Genomic DNA, 22,374 nt, shown 5'->3' on the forward strand with positions numbered 1-22,374 from the left:
TGGGCTGCTTCTGAAGTAGTTGGTACTGAAAGCAGTACCAACTACTTCAGAAAGCAGCTCCTTCTGGCACCTCAACTGCCTGTGCTGGACTGGATGTTTAGAGGAAAGGTTCCCTCCACCTATCGTGCTACCAGTGCCACTTGGAGTAAGTGGTTTTCATTGATTATGCAGTGATTATGGGGAACCTCAGCCGTCCAGGGATCCTAGAAGTGATCGTGGACTGGCCTGAAAGCAAAATGTAAACTGTTGATAGACTGAAAGCATCTTTAGAGGTCTCAAGAAGAATTTCTGCAGCAGTCTTTTATTCCCTCCATGTAACTTTGAGGACTTTTTTTCCTTGATTATTTTTCTCATGCAGCTAAACTGCATTGCTTAAGCAAAGGTGGCTAATGTTACTTGAGGCCCTCTGTACCATGAGAAGCAGCTGCAGGAGACCAACAGATTTGACATGTTAGAGACCCATACACTCCTGGTGAGACACCTGGTGGCCTGGCAAGATGCTTTAGTGTCCTGGATTCAGCTGTTCCATGGATGCTCAGAAACTAGGGAAAGTGTACCTTCATCGCACTTCTTCAGAGTGCTGGTGGGTTCTCTTGTGCCAGCAGTGTGGAAGAAGTGGGATAATTATGTGATTCTTTGGTTGTGTATTGTGCATTGGGTAGAAAACAAGAAGCTAGGCAGATTACCTTCCATTATTAGCCAGTTATTTCTTACTCATTCAAAGTGAGACTTAGCTGTCACTATTGCTGCATTACGTATATATCAACTGTATAATATCTTGTATATAATGTAGTATTGTTATATTATTGCTATGTAAGAAGAAATTATTTTTCATTCTCTTTTCTATTTACAGTATTAGTTTTCAGAGGTGTTTGTTTGCAGTTTTTATGTTTGCACTCATGACTTAGGATATATCAGTGTTATGCAGTGATGCCACATCAATTTAAAAGGGTTCCTTGGAATGAACATGCTTATGCTGCTTTACTTTCTAATCTGCTGATTGTTTTAGAGTCCACAGTTGCTACACAGGAGACTGCCAGGTTCATAGTGCAGACCGTACGTAGTTTGCTTATATTCTTCTCACACCTCTCTACTCACTGGTGAGTAGAGCAGGAAATTCCCTCCTGGTTGCAATGGCATAGTGCCCCTGTGGGAGCAACAGCTGCTAATTCCTCTGCCTCACATGGAAGAGTAATGAATGTCCACCATGTTAAACGGCCACACTGATGTTCTATAATTAGAAGTGTGTTTCTTATACTCCCTTAGAAGAATGTTTACCAGATGTCTTGTGCATTATTTTGTATCACATACTCTGCTGGGTTAAGTAGGCAATTAGATTCAACAGATACAAACAGATATGCTGAGGAGGTGTTCAGTGTTTTTATTTTCTTTTTCAGGATCTGGTAGCATAAGCCAGATTACAACGAATGGGGATAATGAAGGAACTACGAAAATTATTGCACCTTCCCCAGTGAAAAGGTGGGTAGTTCCCTTACAGCTTTAAAGAGTTTGTGTATTACAATGGATAGAGCAACACATTCAGTAATCATCAGTCATAGCGTTTTCTGGCCTGAAGATTAGGACTCTCTGATTTTTGCTGACACAGGTAACAGAGTGTCGCCCAGTTACTTCAGAAGGCCCTGATCTTCTCCTGAGCCAGAGCAGAAGTTTGCAGTTCACTCTGGTGATGCAGAGTTTGGAAACTCGCGAATCAGGGCTTGTTAGCAGGTAGATAGTCTCTGTTCAAAACCTGATAAACCAGACTGTGACACAAGGGACACTGGTCAGGACAGGTGTGAAGACCTGCCTGTCTCTCTCCTGCTCCCTCCGTCCACAGGCAGAACAAGCTCTGCTTGGGGTGAGTGGACAGGGAGTTTCTGGGCATTGCCTTTTTTCCATTAGTTCTATTAATGCTGCTCTCCATCACCCATTACACTGGTAAATCCAAGAGCACAGATCTCATGTTTGTTTGCAGTGGTGAACTGCCAGTGCTGTTCTGGGCTTGTATGGTCTGCTGTGTCAGTGCTGAAGCGCACATCTGTTCATAAGGCTTACTTGAGAGAAAAGTGTGAGGTTTAGATTCAGAAGGAGATTTATGTCCTCACCCTTAATTTTAGGTGAAATGTGTGTGCACAAATCAAAAACAGATGATCTGGCAAAACAATGAGTCAAAATCTCAGTGCCTGAGTCTCATGCTTAGATGCCTAGTTATCTGTCTCTGCATGCCCAGTAACCCCGACAGCTTTTTTCGAGCTGAGGAACTCTGACCTTACCCTCTCTACTGAATCTGTGGGTCTTCACATGCTCAGTATCTGCACTGACCTCGGAAGGAATGTGCAGAAGATTTGCTGTAAATACTTGGTAGATAGGCTTTCATGTTGTCTGATATTTTAAACTGTTATCCCAACAGAGAAGAGATGAATTTAATTGCCTCTTTAGTTTAAGGGAATTGGAATCCAATATTCTTGCCGTTAGAAAACAATACTGATCACAAGTTAATGCTTACAGTTTTTCTTCTCCATCTGGCTGAAGCTAAGGCCACTGAGCAGAAAACAGTACAGGATTTGGTAGGAAAGTGACTGGAGGATGTAGTTTTGTCCTGTAATGCAGAGATGAAATTATTGGGTAGGAGGGGCCCTTAAGTACAGTTTATATTTCCAGTGCTGTATATACATTAAAAAGAAAAGAAAAAGAAAAAAGAGGCAAGTTGTAGAATGGGGAATTTCAGAATTTCAGTGTGGAGGCTTCAGAAGTTCTTCTGGGTTTAATTTCTTGGCAGTTCAAAAACAATTCTCAGGCAGATTCTACCTGACTCATGATTTTAAATAGTATTAGTCACTTCTAAACATCAAAACAAAAAGTTGAAGTTGGCTTTTCTTCCATGCATTATGTTTAGGAATAGGTCTGTTTTTCTGTGTGTCAGTGCCTACATGAGTATGGGCCTTCCAGGTCCATATAGCTCAGTGTACCTGGCAGGCAGCACACATCCTCTGTGAAACATTTACAGTTTGGTAGTTTATTCCATTCTCTGTAATTCTTGCATTGCTTCTCAGTCATGCTTACACAGCATTTTTCAGCAGCTTTTATGAGCTGAGTTCTCATAGTTTTTATTCATTGCTGAGTTAGTCATCTCTTCTGTATAAATGATGTAAATTCAAGGTAAGTCATAAAAATAAAAATAAAGAAAACAACCCAAAACAATAATCTCCCAGAGAAATCAGATCCTGGTGGTGTGGACTCAGTCCCTTTTTGTAGCTGAGTTCCTGGAGATAATACCAGTATCTCCCAAGATGCTGTGCTTTAGCTCTAGTTGTGAAGTGTGTATATCTGCTCTGAATGTGTAATGAGTTAGCAGTCTAATGCAGCGAGCTCACCTCTCAACATTATTCCTATTTCTCTCTCCTTTTAAGATTTGAAAGTGCAACTCAGATTTCTTTAAAACCCACATCAGTCTGAGAATTCTTCAGCAACTTAAGCTGTGCAAAAAAAATATTGCTCTCTGTAATACAGCACAGAAACTTGTTTACCCAAATAACTAGCTTGCTCTGTTGCAAGCACTTGTTTTTCAGCATGTGCAAATAAGAATCAGTGATTAATGAGTGCATTACTAAGAAAATGATTTACCTGATGAAGTGTAATACAGTTTCTTTCCTGCTGACTCGCTGTAGCTTTGCATTTTGTTCGCTATGTGAGAATTAAATGATTAACTCAGTGACCTGTAGTAACCAAAGGCTGAGGTTAAGAGTGGATTACTGAGTTAAGTAGCCATGATTCTTTCATACAGTGGTGTCTGTCACCACCTGCTCTGTGTAGAGAGCTCCGGCTTATGTTCCCCTGTTTAAGCACCTGTGAAGCCTTTTTTGCTGATATAGTTGCACTTTGGAAAGATCTGTGGTGTTAATGCTTGTAGTGGGTTGCTGTCAGTAATACTTCTTGAAGAGCTTAGTGGAAACTAATATGGGTTAGTTTTGTATCAAGTGACCTTCTCGTTCAGGCTGAAATTGAACCTTAGGGATAATGATACAGGAAATTATGGGAGAGAAGATATGTGTAAGAGCATGCTCCACCTGTAAGCCACCATAGAATACTTGAAGTGGCAGTGACAAGGCTATCCGTGGGCATTAAGGACCTGAGAGTTGTAAAACATCACCTGTGGGAAAGCAAGTAAGAAACGAAGAGCTAGAGCATGTTGCTCTTTCTCTCCTTAACACTCAAAGGTACTGGTTGCAGACACTGAAACCTGCCTTGTAAGCTGGGTCAGTGCCTTGATTGTGCTGCTGCTTCACCTTGTAGCAGTCTGTGAAAACAGCATTTCATTTTGTCAGTCCCCCGATTAGTGTCTAGCAAAAAAAGCAGCGTAGGCAGTTGCAGAGGGAAAGTATGTTACTCCCTAAACCCATAGTCTGACATGTTTTGAATAGTTACCAACCCAGACTTTGTTGCTCTGATCTTAAAGTACTGTAGACCTACAATAGTGATACAGAAGTATGATAAGGATAATCTGAACTGTGTGGTGACTTCTCGGCTGAGAGAGATGAAATAGACTATGATTCTTTCACTTGGAAACAAGATGAACCAGGTGTTGGATGTATGAAAAAAATAATGAGGTGGAGTTCGTGATTAAGGAATGATTATTCACATGACTCTTCCCCCTATACTCCTTTTGTTTTGTTTTCACCCCCCATAAACACAGAACAATGAAGAACACAGGGTAGACGTTTTGAAAAGGGTGGAAGATGTGAAATGAAGTAATCTATCTATCTATCTATCTATCTATCTATCTATCTATCTATCTATCTATCTATCTATCTATCGTGTACTGCTGCCAGGAACAGTTGGAGCTCAAAAGACAAAAATGGCCAGAAGGTGTTTAAGTGAATTCATGGAAGAAACTTCCATCAAGAGCTATATAAAACACAGAGCAGATAAAAATTCTGGTTCAATAATATGCTAACTGCAGATTGTGGAAGACGAGATACGTACTGTATCTCTGCCCTACTGCTCAACTTCTTGCCTAATCATCTTGTTTTGAGACAAGATTGACCTTTTTGTCTGTGCTACCATAATTTTGTGATTGTTGAGCTGTCTTTCAGGTCAGAATCTCTTTAGGAGAGATTCTGTAATGTATCAGCTGTTGGCCTTCTTTTAAATGGCAGGCAAATAGCTGTGTGCCACAGTGGCTCTCTGAAGTGTCTGTATTCCTCAAATATTAATTTCTGAGAGATGGAAAAAAAATGTGACTTATGCACTGTGGATTTAAAAGAGATATCTTTGTTTTTGTTTAGCTTTAAAAAGATGAAAAATGAGAACAGTCCAGAAACCCAAAGAAGTAAAACAAGCGCACCATGGGAGGAAAATGGCCAGCAGAGGTAAGGCAAAGCATGATATCTTAAGTATTATGTATGCTAAATATTGTATCCTGGAAAAAGGGTGAGGGATTTTGATATAATGTATTAATGGACTAGCTGTAACTCTATATTGCAAATAAACAGGTTGATCATGGCACAGTCAAGTAGTAAGTTAGAACTCTGACAGTATATGAATAGGAGGTAGTTGTCAGTGGACAGATGTGCCCTGCACCTTCTCATTGAGTTCTGTTCATGGACCTCATGTGTTGAGCATGTCTGTTGAAGACCTGGAGATTGGGGATGAGAAACCTTGGTAATAGCACAGAGTTGTTCAGTGAGACTGAAAGTTGTATGAGAAGAATGGAAGGAAGATTCTAAGGGTCTGAGTTACAATCCATTAAATGATGTTGAGACAGAGATTACAAGGGAGTTAAGAATAGTCCCAGTTTTCCAACTAAAATGAGGTTCTGTGGACTTTTGGTAGATAACTTCATGAAAACATCATCTTAGTAGCAGTAGGAAAGATGATTAGCAATTATTAGGATAGGCATAGTGAAGAATGAAGGAGAACAGCAATCTGAGATTAGAAAAATTTGTGCATCATGTGTTTCTTGCATGAACTGTTAGTGAAGTTCTGAGAAGTCTTGAAGGGGATAGAGGCTATACAAAGGTATAGATGGCTGTACAGGGAACTTGTAGTAGGAGCAACTGTGTAGACCAGGATTCTTCAGTCAGGGAATGTACCTCTGAATAATGAGTAGTGTAGGGGAAAGGGATAGAGACCAGGATTGTATTTCTCCAGTGTAATATCTTGGTATCTTCAAATGAAGCTGGCAGGAGAGTGTTTAAAAGTACTGAGGAAGGAGGAAAGGAGTGACCCTCTGTGCAGAGGAGACCTGTGGTGCTCCTTACCAAGGGATGCTGAGTGATTCCTGGGGGAAACTGGTTGTGCATGGAAGTGAAATCAGCTTAAGGTTTATGAAGACAGAGGTGTAACACCTGGCTCACTCAGTCACCCTGAGCAGGGAATAACAAGCACTAGGGAACTGTCATATGTATTAAACTTATTACTTTTCTTAAGTGATTGTTCATGGCCATTTTTGTTAACAGTGAGCTAGATGGCATCTTAGTTTAATGCAGTGAAGTCCTGTTATTACATGATGATTCATATTTATACATGGTGGCATTTGAGGCATGTTTATGCTGTGATTCTGCATAGAGTTTTCAGTGTAAGGACAAGGCAGTGTGCAAATGTTCATTTGCCAGGATGGACATTTATGATATTTAAAAAAGAACCAATGTCAACTTGTCACAGTATAGCTTTATGGTTAAAGCTGTTCTCAGTATGGAAGGAGTTTTGATTCCCAGGAGCCCAATAGTAGTGGGATTGAGTTTTTGAAAGGATGTTTGTTGTAAAGAACTAAGTGGTTTTAGGTACAAAAAACAGACCATATGTTGCAAAAAGATTTTTAGCTATGCAGAGCATCACTGTAATCAGCAGTCTGGAGAAGAAGGAGTTTAGGAAAGCAAGAAGAATTTGTTGAGAATATGATGTTTGGCAGATAGCTGTCATGAAACGGGCTGAGTATCACCAGACAGAAATATGTTCTGGAGTTTAAACTAGTTGATTTAGGAAGGTGTGAAGCTGTTACTGCATCAGTAGACCACCTTTAGAGTAGTGTGTTTTCCATTGCAGGCTCTGTTACACTATTGGAAGTTGCATTTCTGTAGGAAGGCACAACTGTACCATTCATACAGGCCTTTGAGAACAGACTATGCAGTCTGCTTTTGACACTGTAGCAGCCTTAAGTCCTACCAAGGCTTAAGTACGTGAAGCTTGAGATACATCCATGCCATTTTCAGAGGATTCTGTAGATGAGCAGCAGACATCCAGAGCTAAAATTATTTAACAGTCCAGATTAGAAAAAAAAGATAAACCCAAGATTTATGTTGGGGTGTGGGCACTGTTTTTGTACTTAAATCCATGGAAAACCTAAAACAATACAGATGCATGTGAATACCCCATTGTGAGTTGTGTAAATCTTCCTAAATCACAGAAATTCTAGAACAAGGTGTATGTGCTTGGTTCTACATTTTGTAAGCTTAGAACTGTCATCTTTCCAGTGCCAGGTGGTCTCTGTTCTGCATTTTAAGTGTTCAGGGTAAAATATTTGCTCTTGGAAAGCAGTACTGTTGGTATTTACACTGCATGTATGAATGCACATGCTTGCCCACTCTTGTGTATGTATATAAAGGAACACATGAATGTTCGAATGTGTGAGCCTTCTCATTGTTCTTGTAGATCTAATCTAGGTTATCTGACTTAATTACTGTGAAAGCAGAGAAGTCAGTTGTTTGCTTTTCCTTTTTAACCCCAGTGGGCTGTATAATTCCCCCAGTGACCGCAATAAATCACCAAAGTTTCCTTATGCTCGGCGACGGAACCCATCAGGTGGCAGTGAGAATGAGTGTGGGCAGCCAGTCCGGAGGAGGTAAGAGCCCTGAGGCCTATTGCAGTTAGCTTCTTATGGCAGAAAGCTTGTGGTCCTGAATGCTCTGTGCTCAGTAAAGCCTCTTGAAGACACTGCTGAGTCCTGGGAGTGTCAGTTTGTGCAAAATGAAAGTGAACTTGGAACATGGGATTTGATTTTGCAAAGGAAACTTTGATCAGGGTTTTATCTTGTTTGTTTATCCTGTGTATGAGAAAAATAATATTGAAAATACAAAAACTTATATTATTTGCACTTGAAAGATCCTTTCAGTTGCTGCATCTGTTTTGCCTTTGTCCTTGTAAAGAAAAGGATTTATGGATCTTGCTTGGTTGACAATGAACTTCCTTTACAAAACAGTAACTTAGTTTTAATTAACTAACTTAGAAAACTGGAATTAAATGGATGGAGGTACTTTGCTTTGTGTCCTGGAGTATGTCCAATATGTGAATCAGTGACAGCTCACATTATGAAGTGATAGTTCTTACAGTCTGCATGTTACCTGGGGTTATTTGTCCTGCTGAAAGACTGTTTTCATCACCTACACTAGCTAAAGTACACTGGTGCTGCGGTCTGCTGTGAAATATAGATGCACATAGCTACTGTGCTGTATTCACAGTCTTTGAAGACTACTTTACGAGCCTGCACCTTGAAGCTTCTGACATCTCTGATGCAATTCTCTTTTGGGCTTTCAAAGCCAAAGTTTGCAAAGGGGTCTTTGTAGAGACAGCCTTATCTGTGAGGAAATCTTTCTCAACAGACAAGAAGGTTTTATATTTATCAGGTTTCTGAGCTGCTCTAAACTTCCTACATGCCCATTGCTGTCTAGAAAAGCAGTGAAGAAACTCAACCGTTGTGTATGTTTAGTGAGCTCATGCACAAGTTAAATGAAGTAAATCAGTGTAGTTCATCTTAAGTTGACAGAATTATGTTGTTTTTCTCTGTTGAATACGGCCCTTGTAAGTGTTGATAGCAGTGTGTTTACTGGCATTGAATTTCTTATTCATTCATGATTTGTTGTCAGAAAATATTATTGGGGTCTGCTGAAACAAAGGAATGTGAAAGCAGTGTAAAAGCATCTTGCAGCAAGAAAAGAATAATGCACTGTGTGGTAGGAGATTCTTTTGAGATGCAATGAGTTTGTCATCTGGGTTTTATGTTTGACTCATCTGCTAGCTAGACAGGTGGCCGTGCCAATAACAAGTTTTATCTTGGGCCACCACACCCCCAGAGTGTTTTTAGAAGGTCTTATCTCAAATGTAAGACTGTAAAGGCTGACAATAGTGGGTAGATTCTAACCTAATTGTGTCTTCCTGAGTCTTAGCTGAATTGACATGCTTTCCTTTTTCAACTGTTTAACAACAATAGCTATGCTGTGTATACAGACCTAACTGGAACTGAGAGGAAGACATCAGGATTTGCTATACTGAAAACATTAGGAAGCTGTAATGGCCAGCTTGCTGTGCTCAGCCTTGTAAGTCAGCATTTTGCAGTGAGAACTTGAATGTGATCAGGTTGCCTCTGCAACTTAGTGGAGTTGCCTTGAAAGTTTTTAAAGAAGCACATGCCTTTTTTTCTCCATCCTAAATACTGAAGATGGAAACCTTTGTGTATTTGTATTAAGTGACTCAATTATATTTCATTAACACTTCCTTAATATCACAGGAAAGCCCAGAACAGTGGTGAAGATTCAGATCTAAAGCACAGGAGAAGGTAAATATATACACCATAACAGTCATGAAGTGATAGTGAAGGTACTGACAATATTTTAGTTCCCTGTATCTCCTCCCTTCCTTCATTCTCCCCCCATTCTCATGAATTTTTAAAAGGTTTAGTGTGTTTCATCCATTTAAGTTTCTCTTTCCATTGCTCTGTAATATAACCTTATCACATCAATGACTCCTACAACCTGCCCTGCATGTTATTACTTCTAAACAAATTATAAATGGTTTGTGGAAGTTTACTAAAGGCTTGTCTGCAGCTTGAAAATCAATTCCAGAAGTCTGAGCTTTTGGATTTTACATCTGCAGGTTGTGTTTTGACTAGTCCGTCTGTTTTGATATCATGTGTATTGTCATTTGAGATTATGTCCAGAATATAGATGCAGAAGCATATCTGTTCTGCTTAAACTTCTTTTTGTGGTTTTCTCAAGGTGTCTTAGACATTTTTACTTCCTTGTTAAGCTTTGCTTCTTTTTCTTGTGCAATCTTGTCTGGATGTCGCACTTTCAAATAAAATGCTGGTGTAAATTCAGGTGTGTGCTTCCATGACTTCAACTTTCTACGCATCTTTTTACATATTTTTGCATCTGGAGTTCTTTGCTGTGACTCTGTGCTGTGCTCCTCCTTGTTCCTGTTCTGGCTGTTGGTAAAAGGACATAGCAGAGTGTATTTTGATGTCTGACTCTCTTGAAGCTTGTGAAGGAGAGAAGGCACTCCCAGGATCTGATTCAGTGCACCAGCATGGGAAAGGAGCTCTGGCAGAGAAACAGATATCTCAGGAACAATCACAGGAAGTCAGAGAAAGAGCTCATGTACTTTGTGCCTAAGATAACATTAATTTTTTGAAAGATGTTACCATTTCAATCTGCCAGTGATACACCCATGGTGAATGTCAAGAACAGAAAACAGATGATGTAGTTAGGCATTTCATGTAGGAAATGCAAGTGCTTAGACGAGATCTCTGCCTGAAGGCTGTACGTTACCGATGTACAGATTTATTACTGAATGTAGCAGTGGACTTTCTCCACTTCTTCAGACTGGTGACTTAAATTTTAATCAAAAAAGGACTGCGTTAGGATATGAGCCCTCTCTGTCAGTTGTTTCTCTGAAATACCAAATTCTATCCCAAAGTTCCCGCAGGGCCGTGCATGTTCTGTCTCTTTTGCCTACCAGACTGTTTCTTGCTCCATGTGTCAGACCATGTTGGACGTGTTTCTTGCTTGAGCAAGAAAACATGGGGTAAATGATAAAGCTGCTCTGTAATTTCTAGAGGCTGGGGTTAGCTTTTGTGTTCCTGCACCTGTCTTAGGAAACCACCTTTATTTTTCTAACTTGCTTTTGATATATTATTCAGTTCAGTAAAAACTGATGTTTAATATGCAGTGAAAGATAACATCCTGACAGCTAGCATGAATAACCTGCCATTCATCTAGCATCTTGGCAGCCCTGCTGTCTTCCTGCAAGTGCTTTTCTGACAGTGAAAACAAGGTAATTTGATGTGAGTCCTCAAGATGTAGAGCAGATTTTAATTCCTGAAAAGCTAGAAAAAAGCTTATCTTGAATTGGACTAAATAGGCTTATCTTGAATTGGAGCAAATAGCATATTTTATTTTGCTGCCTTGGTACTTTATAGGATAAGTTGTTTAAATCAGAGCAAGGAAATACTTGAACTGTGAAAGAACAGTGTTGCTGTGATGACCAGGAAATTAAAAATAAATTTAAAAAAAAAAATAAAACCTAATGATGTTGAGAGTGTTAGTGGATATGAGGTATGGGAAAGGGGAAGAGAGAGTAGTGCATGCGTAAGATCTGCTGCAGTTGTGGGGCATGTTTTGCTCTTTGAACTTACTCAGCTTGCTTGAGCCAGTACCTTTTGGATGCTGTCTTTTAATCTTTTCTTTCTTAGGAACAACATTTTTCAGAAGAAACATGCATCTCTCTCGTTCTCACTTCTAGCTTCACCCAGTAATGTATTCTTTTTAACCTGGAAAGCTGTCTGTCTTGAACCTCTCAATGGATTTAAGTTATGAACCATAAAATTTGGAAGAATGAAGAGTGTTTGCTTCTCTGTTGGGGATGTTTCACTTACCTGAGACTATTCCCTGCAGACAAGCTGGGCTGAACTGATTTTCCTAGTCTTTGGTGTGCAATTATTCTGAAACGTTTCTGGAAGTTAATCAGTTAATTTAATAAAAGCTATTCTGGTTACTGCTTAGGAGAGAGGGGAGATCAGCCTCTTAAGTGATCTTTCAATTCCATAGACTCTGAGTCAATCAGTGATGCACCAGTCTGATGAAACCAGTCATAATTCAGCGGAATCATGGGCAGATTTTTGAGCCTTAGGTGTGGTGGAAGGACATCCACAGCAGGACCCTAGTTTCTTATTTAGAGTGTAGAGCAGCGTGTCACTGAGCAGTTAGAATTCCTAAGGGAGGTAAACGCTGTTGCTTTTCTACTCCTAGGAAGTATCTTTGATCTTATCCCATCCTGTTTGGCCTCTTCTCTCTAAACAGTTAGAACACAGGCTGAGCAGGTGCCTGACCATAGCTTTCAACCTTATCATGAAATGCCTTCTCTTACCTGTTACGCCAGATCAGCTGTCTTCACCTTTCATCTTGAGGGGCAATGTAACAAGTCTGCTCTTTTAACAATGCAGCTCAGAAAAGAATGAAGAAAAGCCAGGAGGAGCAAGAATATCAGCAGCATCAGCAGTCAACCTGCTTGTCTCTCGTATTTTATGCTCAGAGACTTAAGAAGAAAACTCTTGCTTTCCATTGCAGCAACAGTGTCACCAGTCTTAAATCCCGATGTCCAAAATTCTTCTGGACCATCCCATGTTAATTTTGTTAAACTTCTTCTGTTCGTCTATGGCACACAGAAGTGTGCCTATCCTTAGGGCTGAGACCATGGTCTCACTGAACAGTAGTCCAAACCAGATTTTAATGCTGTATTTCAGGACTTAGCCCAGCAGTATGTTAACAGAGCCTTTATTTCTAGGACAAGAAAGCTCTGATAGTTGGTCTGTCTGCTGCAAAATTATGATCTGTGGCAACTGGGGTTTTAAAAGTTTCTGATAATAGAGGCCAAGTACTTCTTTGTACTGAGAAGGCAGTCAGATCCTCATTTTCTTCTTGAAGTTCGACTCTTGAGTATTACCTGTCTACTTTGTATCAGCCTTCTCCACTAGTTTTTACCAGTAATAAATAATCAGAGCCATAAATGTCACCGTACCATTTGAAGTTCCACAGTTCGAGATGGTAAAGAAGGTGCTGCTTCCTTTTTTTTCCTCACATGATGCACTGCCCAAATTGTAGCTGTGCCAGGGGTTACCTCAAAGCTGTGCTGATGAGCAAACCTGCCACTCTGTGTCTATGAAGATCAGCAGAAGCACGGTGCTAGTGGTGTTTCATCCTTACAGCCCAACACTCAAAAAATGACATGAGCTTAATAGAAGCTCACATTAAAAGTTACAGGTGAATAGAAGAAGATAAATCCAGTGAGTATTCTGATCTGCCTGCATAATCAGAATTGCCGTGTAAAGTTTCCATTGTGAGTCCAATGGTAAGGTGTAAGAAAGGAGAATGCACATAGTTTAAAGGTAGAACTTTTTACACCTCAAAGAAGTATTTCACTGAGGCATACCCGTAAGGAATGCTGAGAGCTAAAATAGTTGAACCCAAAAATGCAGTACAGTGATTCAGAAGGAAAATAGCAGTCACTTGACACTGCATTCTGGGTGCTTCCTTTGAAGCAGATATTTCCAGTTATTTAATAAGCAAAAGATAATATGACTCTCAGGTGTAGACAAGCCTTCTAGACTCTTGTAACTCTAATTTTCCTGTCTTTTAGGCATTGTTTATTCCTTGTTGAGAACATCAGCATTTTTCACAAGATATTAGTGATTAAAGTGATCCTGAGATACTGCTTTTCTCTTCTCCAGATCACGTTCTCGTTGTAACACCAGCAGTGGCAGTGAATCTGAAAATTCCAACAGGGAGCATCGGAAGAAGAGAAACAGGTGACCTTTTTATTGTTTAGACCATTTTACTTGTATGAAACACAGACAACTAGAGAATAGATTTTCTTGAGACAGCCCTAATAGGGACTGATGTTATATATGGACGCAGTCTTCCTGAAGCAGTGTCAAGTTGTTGCTTGAATAAAAAGAGAGAGAATTGCCATATTGCATGTATGCCTTTGGTATGTGCAGCAAATATGTACTTTCTCTTAATGCATGGAAAGATCTCACTAATGAACTGCAAAGTCAAATCCTGGACATGTTAATAAAGGACTTGCAGCATTGATACAAATAAAGTGGATAATAATGGATATGGTATTCACAGCATATACTTTAAAACTTCCAAATTTTCAGGTGTCTGTTTTGAGCAAAAAATACGCCATTGTGGCAAGTAGAAAAAACAGTTTTGAATGGATCTGAAACTTGATGTTGTTTTCAAATGCTTGTATTTAGTTATGTTAGTATTTTTATTTTCCAAAATGTGAACTGTAGGCCTAAATCCAGAATGATTTAGCAGAGGGTTGTTAAGACTTTAGGGTAGTATGGTTAGGTGGTGGTTGGACTTGATCTTGAAGGTCTTTTCCAATCTGAGTGATTCTATGATTGTGTACAATGCCAGCTTTTAGTAGAACAATAGAACAATAGCATTTAATGTCAAATGATGCTAGTAAGGTTTGGATCTTATGTTCTGTTTTTCTTGATGATAAGAAGTTGGCATAACAACTAACTTGCTGTAGCATTTTTATATTGCACTTGTGGTAGCAGCATGAGAGCTATTTATATAACGTATTTCAGCAAAGCACATAGAGCTTCATATTGCATAAACAGAGCAAATGAGAACTGTCACTGAGCAAAAAAGGGATTGATTAGGTTTTTTTAAAGTAGTCTCCACAAGCTGTTGTGTTCCTTGTTTTGCCTACAGAATTATTAGTGATAAATTTTTTTCAGGTATTTTGAAGCTTTTAAAGGTGGGGATTTGCTTGATATATTAGAACAGTGCTGAGAAATGTGTATGTTAAGCATAACTTTCAAGAGCTGAAGAGATTCTATAAAATTCTTAACATTGAAATGGTCTTGCATAAAGCATAGCTGAATCATGAGGTTTCTTTGGCAATTGTTTAAATCAGAGCAGAGCAGTCTTCTGAGATACTCAGCTAACAGCATAATACTGTGTATGGAAGTTTTGTTTTCTGGGTGAGCTCTGAGGTTTGAATGAAGTACTGGGTATATTTTCAGTGATATGTGGGTGCATTCTGTGTTTCATTCTCTCAGTGCAATCTTGCCTGCCTTTTTCTCCTGTGAAACCTCTTGTTCTCAGAGTTCCACAGGCAAGTCAATGAAATTAGACTGGCCACAAGAATGTTTTTAAAAGATTCCTGCAATATAAAGATTGAATTGTAAGAAGACATAAGTTATGCCTACCCTTTTCTGAAGAAATGAATGGGCCTTTACCAACTGTTCTTAGTTTGTGAAAAAGTGCTTACAATTAAAAAGAGTATAATCAATTTGTATGGAAGGACAAGAATTTTTATGTTCTTCTGACATGCCCAGAAATGTAAGATATGCTAAAAATGTTGAAGTTACAGCATCTGTTGCTCCTAGATGGTCACTTGAAATCAGGCGAGATTATAAGTAATTGTAATTTTAAATACAATTAAATACAAATTGCAATTGTATAAGTAATAAGTGCTAAAGTAAACAGACATTAATTAAGGAAGGTCAGGTACTTTTTCCTTGTCAGCAAAACCAGGAAAAGCAGCAATCATAATGATTTTTTTCCATTTTGTTAGCATACAAAACAAGAATCTCATAAGCTAAAAGGACACAGGCAGAGGTTTACTTTGCTCTCTTAGCAGAGGTGGTCCATCTACAGCAGGGTTAGTTGTGACAATACAGTGAGGCTTCCAAGTGCTTTTACTCAGGTTTATTCATTGCATAGATTAATATTAATTTATTTCACAGTATAATAACTGAGTTCCTGAGTCAAGCACACTAACTTCTGCTGTTGTATTGAAACTACTGTCAACTTTTTGTTAGGTAGAAATAAAACATCATGGGAAAAAAAAAGCAAAAAAAAAGCAGGTGTGACCTACTAAAGGTAGAAAGGTAGAAGAATGGGAAGAAAATCTTTTATCTCAGTGGGAGAGGGAGGTGATCCTCCCCCTTTACTCAGCTCTTGTGAGGCCCCATCTGTAGTACTGTATTCAGGCTTGGGGACTCCGGTACAAGAAAGATGTGGAGCTCTTAGAGTGGGTGCAGAACAGGACTGCTAAGATGATCAGAGGGCTGGAGCACCTCTCCTGTGAAGAAAGGGTGAGGGAACTGGGCTTGTTTAGCTTGGAGAAGAGAAGGCTCTGGGGAGACCTCATTGTGGCCTTCCAGTACTTGAAAGGAGTGCATAAACAGGAGGGGGAATGGCTATTTATGAGTGTGGATAGTGATAGGACGAGAGGAAATGGTTTAAAACTGAGACAGAGCAGGTTTAGGTTAGATACTAGGAGGAAGTTTTTCATACAGAGGGTGCTTATGCACTGGAACAGGTTGCCCAAGGAGGTTGTGGATGCCCCATCCTTGCAGGCATTCAAGGCAAGGCTGGATGTGGCTCTGGGCAGCCTGATCTGGTGGCTGGTGACCCTGCACATAGCAGGGGTTTGAAACTAAATGATCATTGTGGTCCTTTTCAACAGAGGCCATTCTATAATTCTGTGATTCTGAACATTTCCTCCAAAGCAAGTATTCATGGTAAGAGTAAGAACCTATGATGAATATTGGTCACTCTGAAAATAATGCCTCCTTTTTATTTCCACGGAAACTGTAGCAGGTACAAAGAACACAGCAACACCATCTGATAGAGAACATTCTTAGCTACAGAGCACTCTTTTTTAACATAGTCACCACTGTTAGCTATGCGTTTTTGCTGACAATAAGAAGATCCTGCATACTGCACTTGTGAAAACAGGTGCCTATGGAGGTAAGCTGCAGTTGCTGCTGCAGAAACTCACCACCCACCCCTCACTATACTCACATAGAATTATGGAGTCATGGAATGGTTTGGATTAGAAGGGACCCCAGTGATCATCAAGTTTTAACCCACCTTGCTGCAGGCAGGGCTGCCAGCATCCAGATCTGGTACTAGATCAGGTTGCCCAGGGCCCCATCAGACCTGGTCTTGAACGCCCCTAGGGACAGAGCATCCACAGCCTCTCAGGGCAGACAGTTCCAACACCTCACCAGTCTCTCTATATAGGACTTCCCATCTGCTGTTTGGTCTTCAGAGGCGTTCAGCAGACGTCACTGAATGTAAATGAGTGCAGTTTCTTCTGTATTTCAGTTCCGCACCTTTGCTTCATATGCACTTTCATTCAGATGCCATTCTATTGGAATGCACCTCTGCTGCCATCTTTTGCACAGCATTAAAGTGTAATGGAGTATTACATAGAGAATGGATTGAAAGCAGCCCTGGGGAGAAGGTCCTGGGTGCTGGCTTATGAGAAAGCTGGCAGTGTGTGCTTGCAGCCCAGAATGCCAACCAAGAAAGTCTGAACTGCATTAAAAAAATAAAATAAAATAAAATAAAATAAAAAATAAAATAAAATAAATAAATAAATAAATAAGCATAGCTAGCTTAGGGAGCTGGCACAGGGAGGTGATTTGTCCCCCTCTGTTCAGCTCTCATGAGGTCTTCCTAGAGTACTGCCTCCAAGACTGGGGTCCTCTAGCTGAAGAAAGATGAGGAGATTTGGGGCACATCCAGAGGAGGACCACGAAGATGATCAGAGTGCTGGAGCACCTCTCCTATGAAGAGGGGGTGAGAGAGCTGGGCTTGTTTAGCTTGAAGAAGAGAAGGCTCTAGGGGCACTTGGCTTTGGCCTTACAATACTTAAAAGGGACCTGCAGGAAGGATGGAGGGAGCCACTTCTTTGAGGAGTATATAAGACGAGAGGGAATGGTTTAAAATCAAAAGAGATTTAGGGTAGATGGCAAGCTGGCAGATTCAGCACCCAGTGTAGCAGTGCTGGTCTGACAGCCACATGTCTTCTTTTTGTTCAGGTTTAAGTGATGGGCCATATGTGTGAGGCAGTTCATACTGTTTATGCCATGTGGGATTATTGCTGTCTCCACAAACTGGATTATCCAGGATGAAAATCACAATTCATTACTTGTTACTGTGTGAGTTCTTTTACACAAGCATTAGATAGATGCTTATGTTAATCCCTACCACCAGATTACAGGTTTAAAAAAGCCTGATTAGAAACCAATACCTATATTGTCGTCTGTTCCAGATGCTTAGTGCCATTCGTTAGAGTTATGATTGTTTACAGTACTTGGGGATCTAGCTCAAAACTCATGCATGTGAGTGAAGATTTTATTAAAGCAAAATTACCAGCCTGCTTTGTCAGTTCAGCTCAATGCAATTAAAAACTTAGAATCACAGAATGGTGTAGGTAGGAAGGGACCTTAAACATCGTCGAGCTCCAACCCCCTGCTGTGAACACAGCAAATTTAACTAGAAAGGTACATATTTACTGAAGAGCAACAACAACAGCATGCCGTACATTTTTCAGGCAGTCATGTCTCCACCTCATAAAACACTTACCTCTGATGGTTTATTTGCTTGTTTCCAGTCTTCCCATTAATTTTTTTTTGTTAAGCTTCCCTAGCTTATTCAGTATGCTGGTCATACTTTCATACTCTTTGAGTGATATTTTCCAGGGTGGTTTATATGTTTATACATAAATCACTGTTGAATTGACTGAAGCTAGACACATCCACTTGTCCCAGCTTAGCATTTTATCACAGCAGCGGTATCTGCAGTACTAAAACCCTGAAGCTTCTAGAGCTTTTAATGACCAACCGTTGTTGTGCCAGTTGTCCTGACCAGCTTTTCCATGATAGAATTATGTCAGCCCACTCTCAAATGTGTTCATTTTACTGCGTATTGACATCTGTTGTAATCTTTAATACATTGCAGTAATGGGATTCATGACTTGGGAAGAAAACAGAATCACATATGAAAATCACCTGGTACTACAATATCTTAGATCCAAAAGAATTTGTGTACTTCAGTGTATGAAATAATTCACAGAATTTAGGATTTCACATTCCTTTCTACCTTGTTAGTTCCACGACTGTTTGAGTAATGAGTTTGTCTGCACCTCTGAGCAGGACTCATTTATCTCATGCTTCACACCTATCCACACTTGAGCAGAGCTGGAGTTTAAAAACTTCCTCCTTTCTCAGTTTTTTTGCCTCCCTCTGTCAGATAAATAAAATTAGGAGATTGTTTCCTTTGTGATGGGATTTTCCCATTCTGTCTGGGCTTTGTGCCTGTTCCAGGGACCAGAGGTGCTCATTGGGAAGGGTTGCTAGGCCTTGGGTGACAAAGGAGATGATTAATTTGTAGTAGTACTGGAGTCTTGTGTCACAGTATTGGGCTTATGCTTGCTGTATATGAAGAGGACTTCAGCATCTAAGTGGGATAGCAAAAACATTCCAGATGGAAGACATTTCCACCTGGGAAAACAGGGTAAATTTGATTTGTAGGTCTGTTTTGATGTCTTGGATTGATTCATTTCGGCTTGAGCTAAATAAAACAAATCAGTGAGTCTATGTTTTATACAGGTTTTTGCATTTAATGTATTTTGGGAACATGATTCAAAAGTTGGCAAGATAAAATGTAAAAATATTGCATTGCAGGAGATGGATTTCTGTGGAGATAAAAAACACCCTCTTTGCTGCCTCTGAGCATTCTGTGTTGTAAACCTTAGACTAAGTTCCGGTACTTTCTCTGCAGATTACGGCAAGAAAATGACATGGTTGACTCAGCTCCTCAGTGGGAAGCTGTGCTACGACGACAGAAAGAGAAAAACCAGGCAGATCCAAACTACCGTCGATCCAGGCACAGATCTCGATCGTATGTACCCCTTGACCACTATGACATGAGAATTAGTGCTGCTGTGGTGTGTTAAAATGTGGGAGGGACACCTCCAGTGTGGTTTTTGCTCTCAACTGCTGAAGAGAAGCAGTAGTCATGTTGCATGTCCTTCCTTAAGCAGATTTCTCTTTGTGGTCTGAATCAATCTAGGGGTTTGTATTTCAGACAGTGAATAACTTTACAAAAAGAGCTTTGTAACACACCTGGACTCTCTCCATTGCCTTCAGTGAGGTCTATAATTCTATGAGGACAGTGGTTCCCACTTCTGGACAGCATGTCTGTGAAAATATTCAGATTTTATGTGGTAGATACAGGAATTTGTGAAGTCCGTGTACACGTCTTTCATCAATACAACACCTGCAGCATTGTTACTGATGAGATTAGCTGCTCATGTCTTCATGTCCAGTTGTCATTGGTACATAGGAAAGCAGCTATGTATCACTGGTAGAAAAACAATAGAGAGTAATCTTTGTAACTGTGTCCCCATCCTCACTGCCTGCTTAAATCAGGTGAACCGTTCCATTCCAGCACTGATGCACAATATGTAATCTCTGTGACACAATTATGCAGAGAATTCCCTTTAATGTCTTTTCTTAAATTTACCTTTCATGTTGAGAACAGACCAGCAGAGCCTGTATAATGCCTTAATAAATAACTTCATTCTTACCTGCTGTAATTTAATCTACTCTTCTGCTTCTTGTATCAAAATTCCCTTGAGTTCTGTTTGCAGTTACACATGGTGCTGGAACTAATTTTTTTCTCCATTTTCATAGTTTACCTTTTGTTTTTTTTAATGAGAACTAGCATTTAGTGTTACATTTTCAAGGGTCAGAATTCCTATTTGAACTAGATTTGAGCAGTCGTGTTCATTTTCAGCTGCACAGAAGTCAAACTTTATTGGGTGTAATTACACAATGATAAATCACTAAAGATAAAGAGGTATTAATGCTTACTTGTATGGATGCTACAAAATACAGTTGATCAGTTTTGATTACTTTTTAAAAAAAACATTTTATAAGAGCTAGTGCAAACTGGGTTAGATTAAATTTATAGAAAACTCACGTTTTTTCCATACACCAAGTGGATTTCATTGCTAGGACATTGAGGGCTCCCTCTTGTGGCCGACTGAGAGAAAGATAAGGGTTTTATTTCCAGCACAGCGAATTTCTGCTGTATATGCCCCTAATTCACTACTAGTAAAGAGTGATGTCATACAAAAGAAGGAAAGATTGCAGATGACACAAAGAAAGGAGAAATCCCGAAAGTTCTGGGTGACCCTTCATTTCTTCTCCGTATTCTGTTAGTGATGATTAATATTCCTCCCTTTGTCTCATTCTTCAGTTAAAACAGGGAAGGAAAAAAAACAAAACACCATCTCAAACTGTGATGTGTGGGGTAGGTATGTAACGTATGGAAGCATGAATGGAAAAAGTAAATTGTGAATTCCTTTAGAAGCATATTTCAAAATGTTTAGTAAAATGCCTTTATATGAACGGGTTAGCCCAAGGTACATTAGGGTATAAGAACATTGATTTGATTTGGTTCAGCTCAGCTGTTTGTTTACAGGACTGAATGCAGGTCAGAGGCAAGGGAAATTATTTCCTAGAGTGTAAGGTATGGCTACTTTTATTTTTAGATCTGGCCATATGGTCATCTCAATCTGCATATAGAAAACCATCATTTTAATAATACAGCTGAGGCCTTTCACATTAAGTCTGTTATTTCAGTCGGCTTAAATAAACGTCCATTCTAAATGTGCAAACGTTTTTATTGTGTCTGGCATGCTGTATTACATTTGTTTGATAATGAGTGGTATTAATCATTCTTGGTGGCGGGGATGGGGTCTCCTCAGTCTCAGGAATAAAAATATTTAACAAGAATTTGACCTTTCTTTCTTCTAATGGAATCAGAGATATAGAGAGCTCTGAATTCTAGTTCTGCCGGGTTTGTTTTCAAGAGTTTGTCTGAAACATGTGTGTAGCCAAAGGGCTTTTTTAATTAAGAAGAATGGCCATTGAAATTCCATGGCTATTTAAATTTACTGTTTGTGAATCACACTGAAGTATTAATAAGCATGCAGATGCAGACACAAAATATATCGCAGGCCATATTAAAATGTAGGGCTGTTTGAGCTAGTAAAAACCAAACAGAAAAACAAAGGATACTAGAGACTCAGTGCTCAGAGAATTCCCACTGGATTTCTTGCACATCATTGAATTTGATTAGTGAGCAAATTGTTTGTAAACTGTTGTCCATTCAAAACTGGATTCAGATACTGCAGTAAGACAATCTGAGCATAGATCATGTGTCCAAACAATGATTTGTATAACAATTCACAATAAAAAAGTTGCAAACAAAGGGAAAGAGGCATTGTGATCTGGCTGTGAGGATACAATGTCACAGGCTGTTCAGAGCTGTACAAACATAGCTTTTTAATGCAGGATTTACAGTACCTGCGTTACACTCCAACAAGACATCTCCTTCTACGGACTTTTCTTCATTTCAGAGTGCTAATGTTCCTACTGCCTTACAAGGAGGCATTTTTCATAGAAAAAATGCTTTTATTCAGAATATTCCTGAATATTATTTGTTGGGAGTTAAGCTGAACAAGTGCTGCGAGGTAATCCCAGTAATGTAACACTTCTTAAGCAGGTGGAAAATAAATGATGTTAAGATGAGAATTCCTAAAGGTATTTACATGAGAAATTATTGTTTCCAGCCCCTTTGTGATATTTTTTCCCCTCGTGGCTTGCCATGTTTGACTGTACAGGAATTGTGCAGCAGAGGCTTCCTTACTAGTGGAGTTGTGGGTTGAAAGGAAGAGGAGGAATGAGAGGCTGTGCTTCCTCAGGCACACTGGGGC

The 22,374-nt window shown here is 39.6% G+C and overlaps 1 protein-coding gene across 1 annotated transcript in view; it reads left to right on the forward strand.

Annotated features, from left to right (window-relative positions):
* EPB41L4A (erythrocyte membrane protein band 4.1 like 4A) overlaps positions 1 to 22,374 on the forward strand; it is a 107,375-nt gene that overhangs the window by 76,230 nt on the left and 8,771 nt on the right. Inside the window, exons 13-18 of the mRNA XM_015849456.2 lie at positions 1,398 to 1,479; positions 5,286 to 5,369; positions 7,727 to 7,840; positions 9,503 to 9,550; positions 13,499 to 13,576; positions 19,371 to 19,490. Coding sequence (XP_015704942.1) covers positions 1,398 to 1,479; positions 5,286 to 5,369; positions 7,727 to 7,840; positions 9,503 to 9,550; positions 13,499 to 13,576; positions 19,371 to 19,490 — 526 coding nt within the window. The remainder of the gene's footprint in view (positions 1 to 1,397; positions 1,480 to 5,285; positions 5,370 to 7,726; positions 7,841 to 9,502; positions 9,551 to 13,498; positions 13,577 to 19,370; positions 19,491 to 22,374) is intronic.

Source organism: Coturnix japonica, chromosome Z (assembly GCF_001577835.2).
Source record: "Coturnix japonica isolate 7356 chromosome Z, Coturnix japonica 2.1, whole genome shotgun sequence".
Taxonomy (NCBI): Eukaryota; Metazoa; Chordata; class Aves; order Galliformes; family Phasianidae; genus Coturnix; species Coturnix japonica.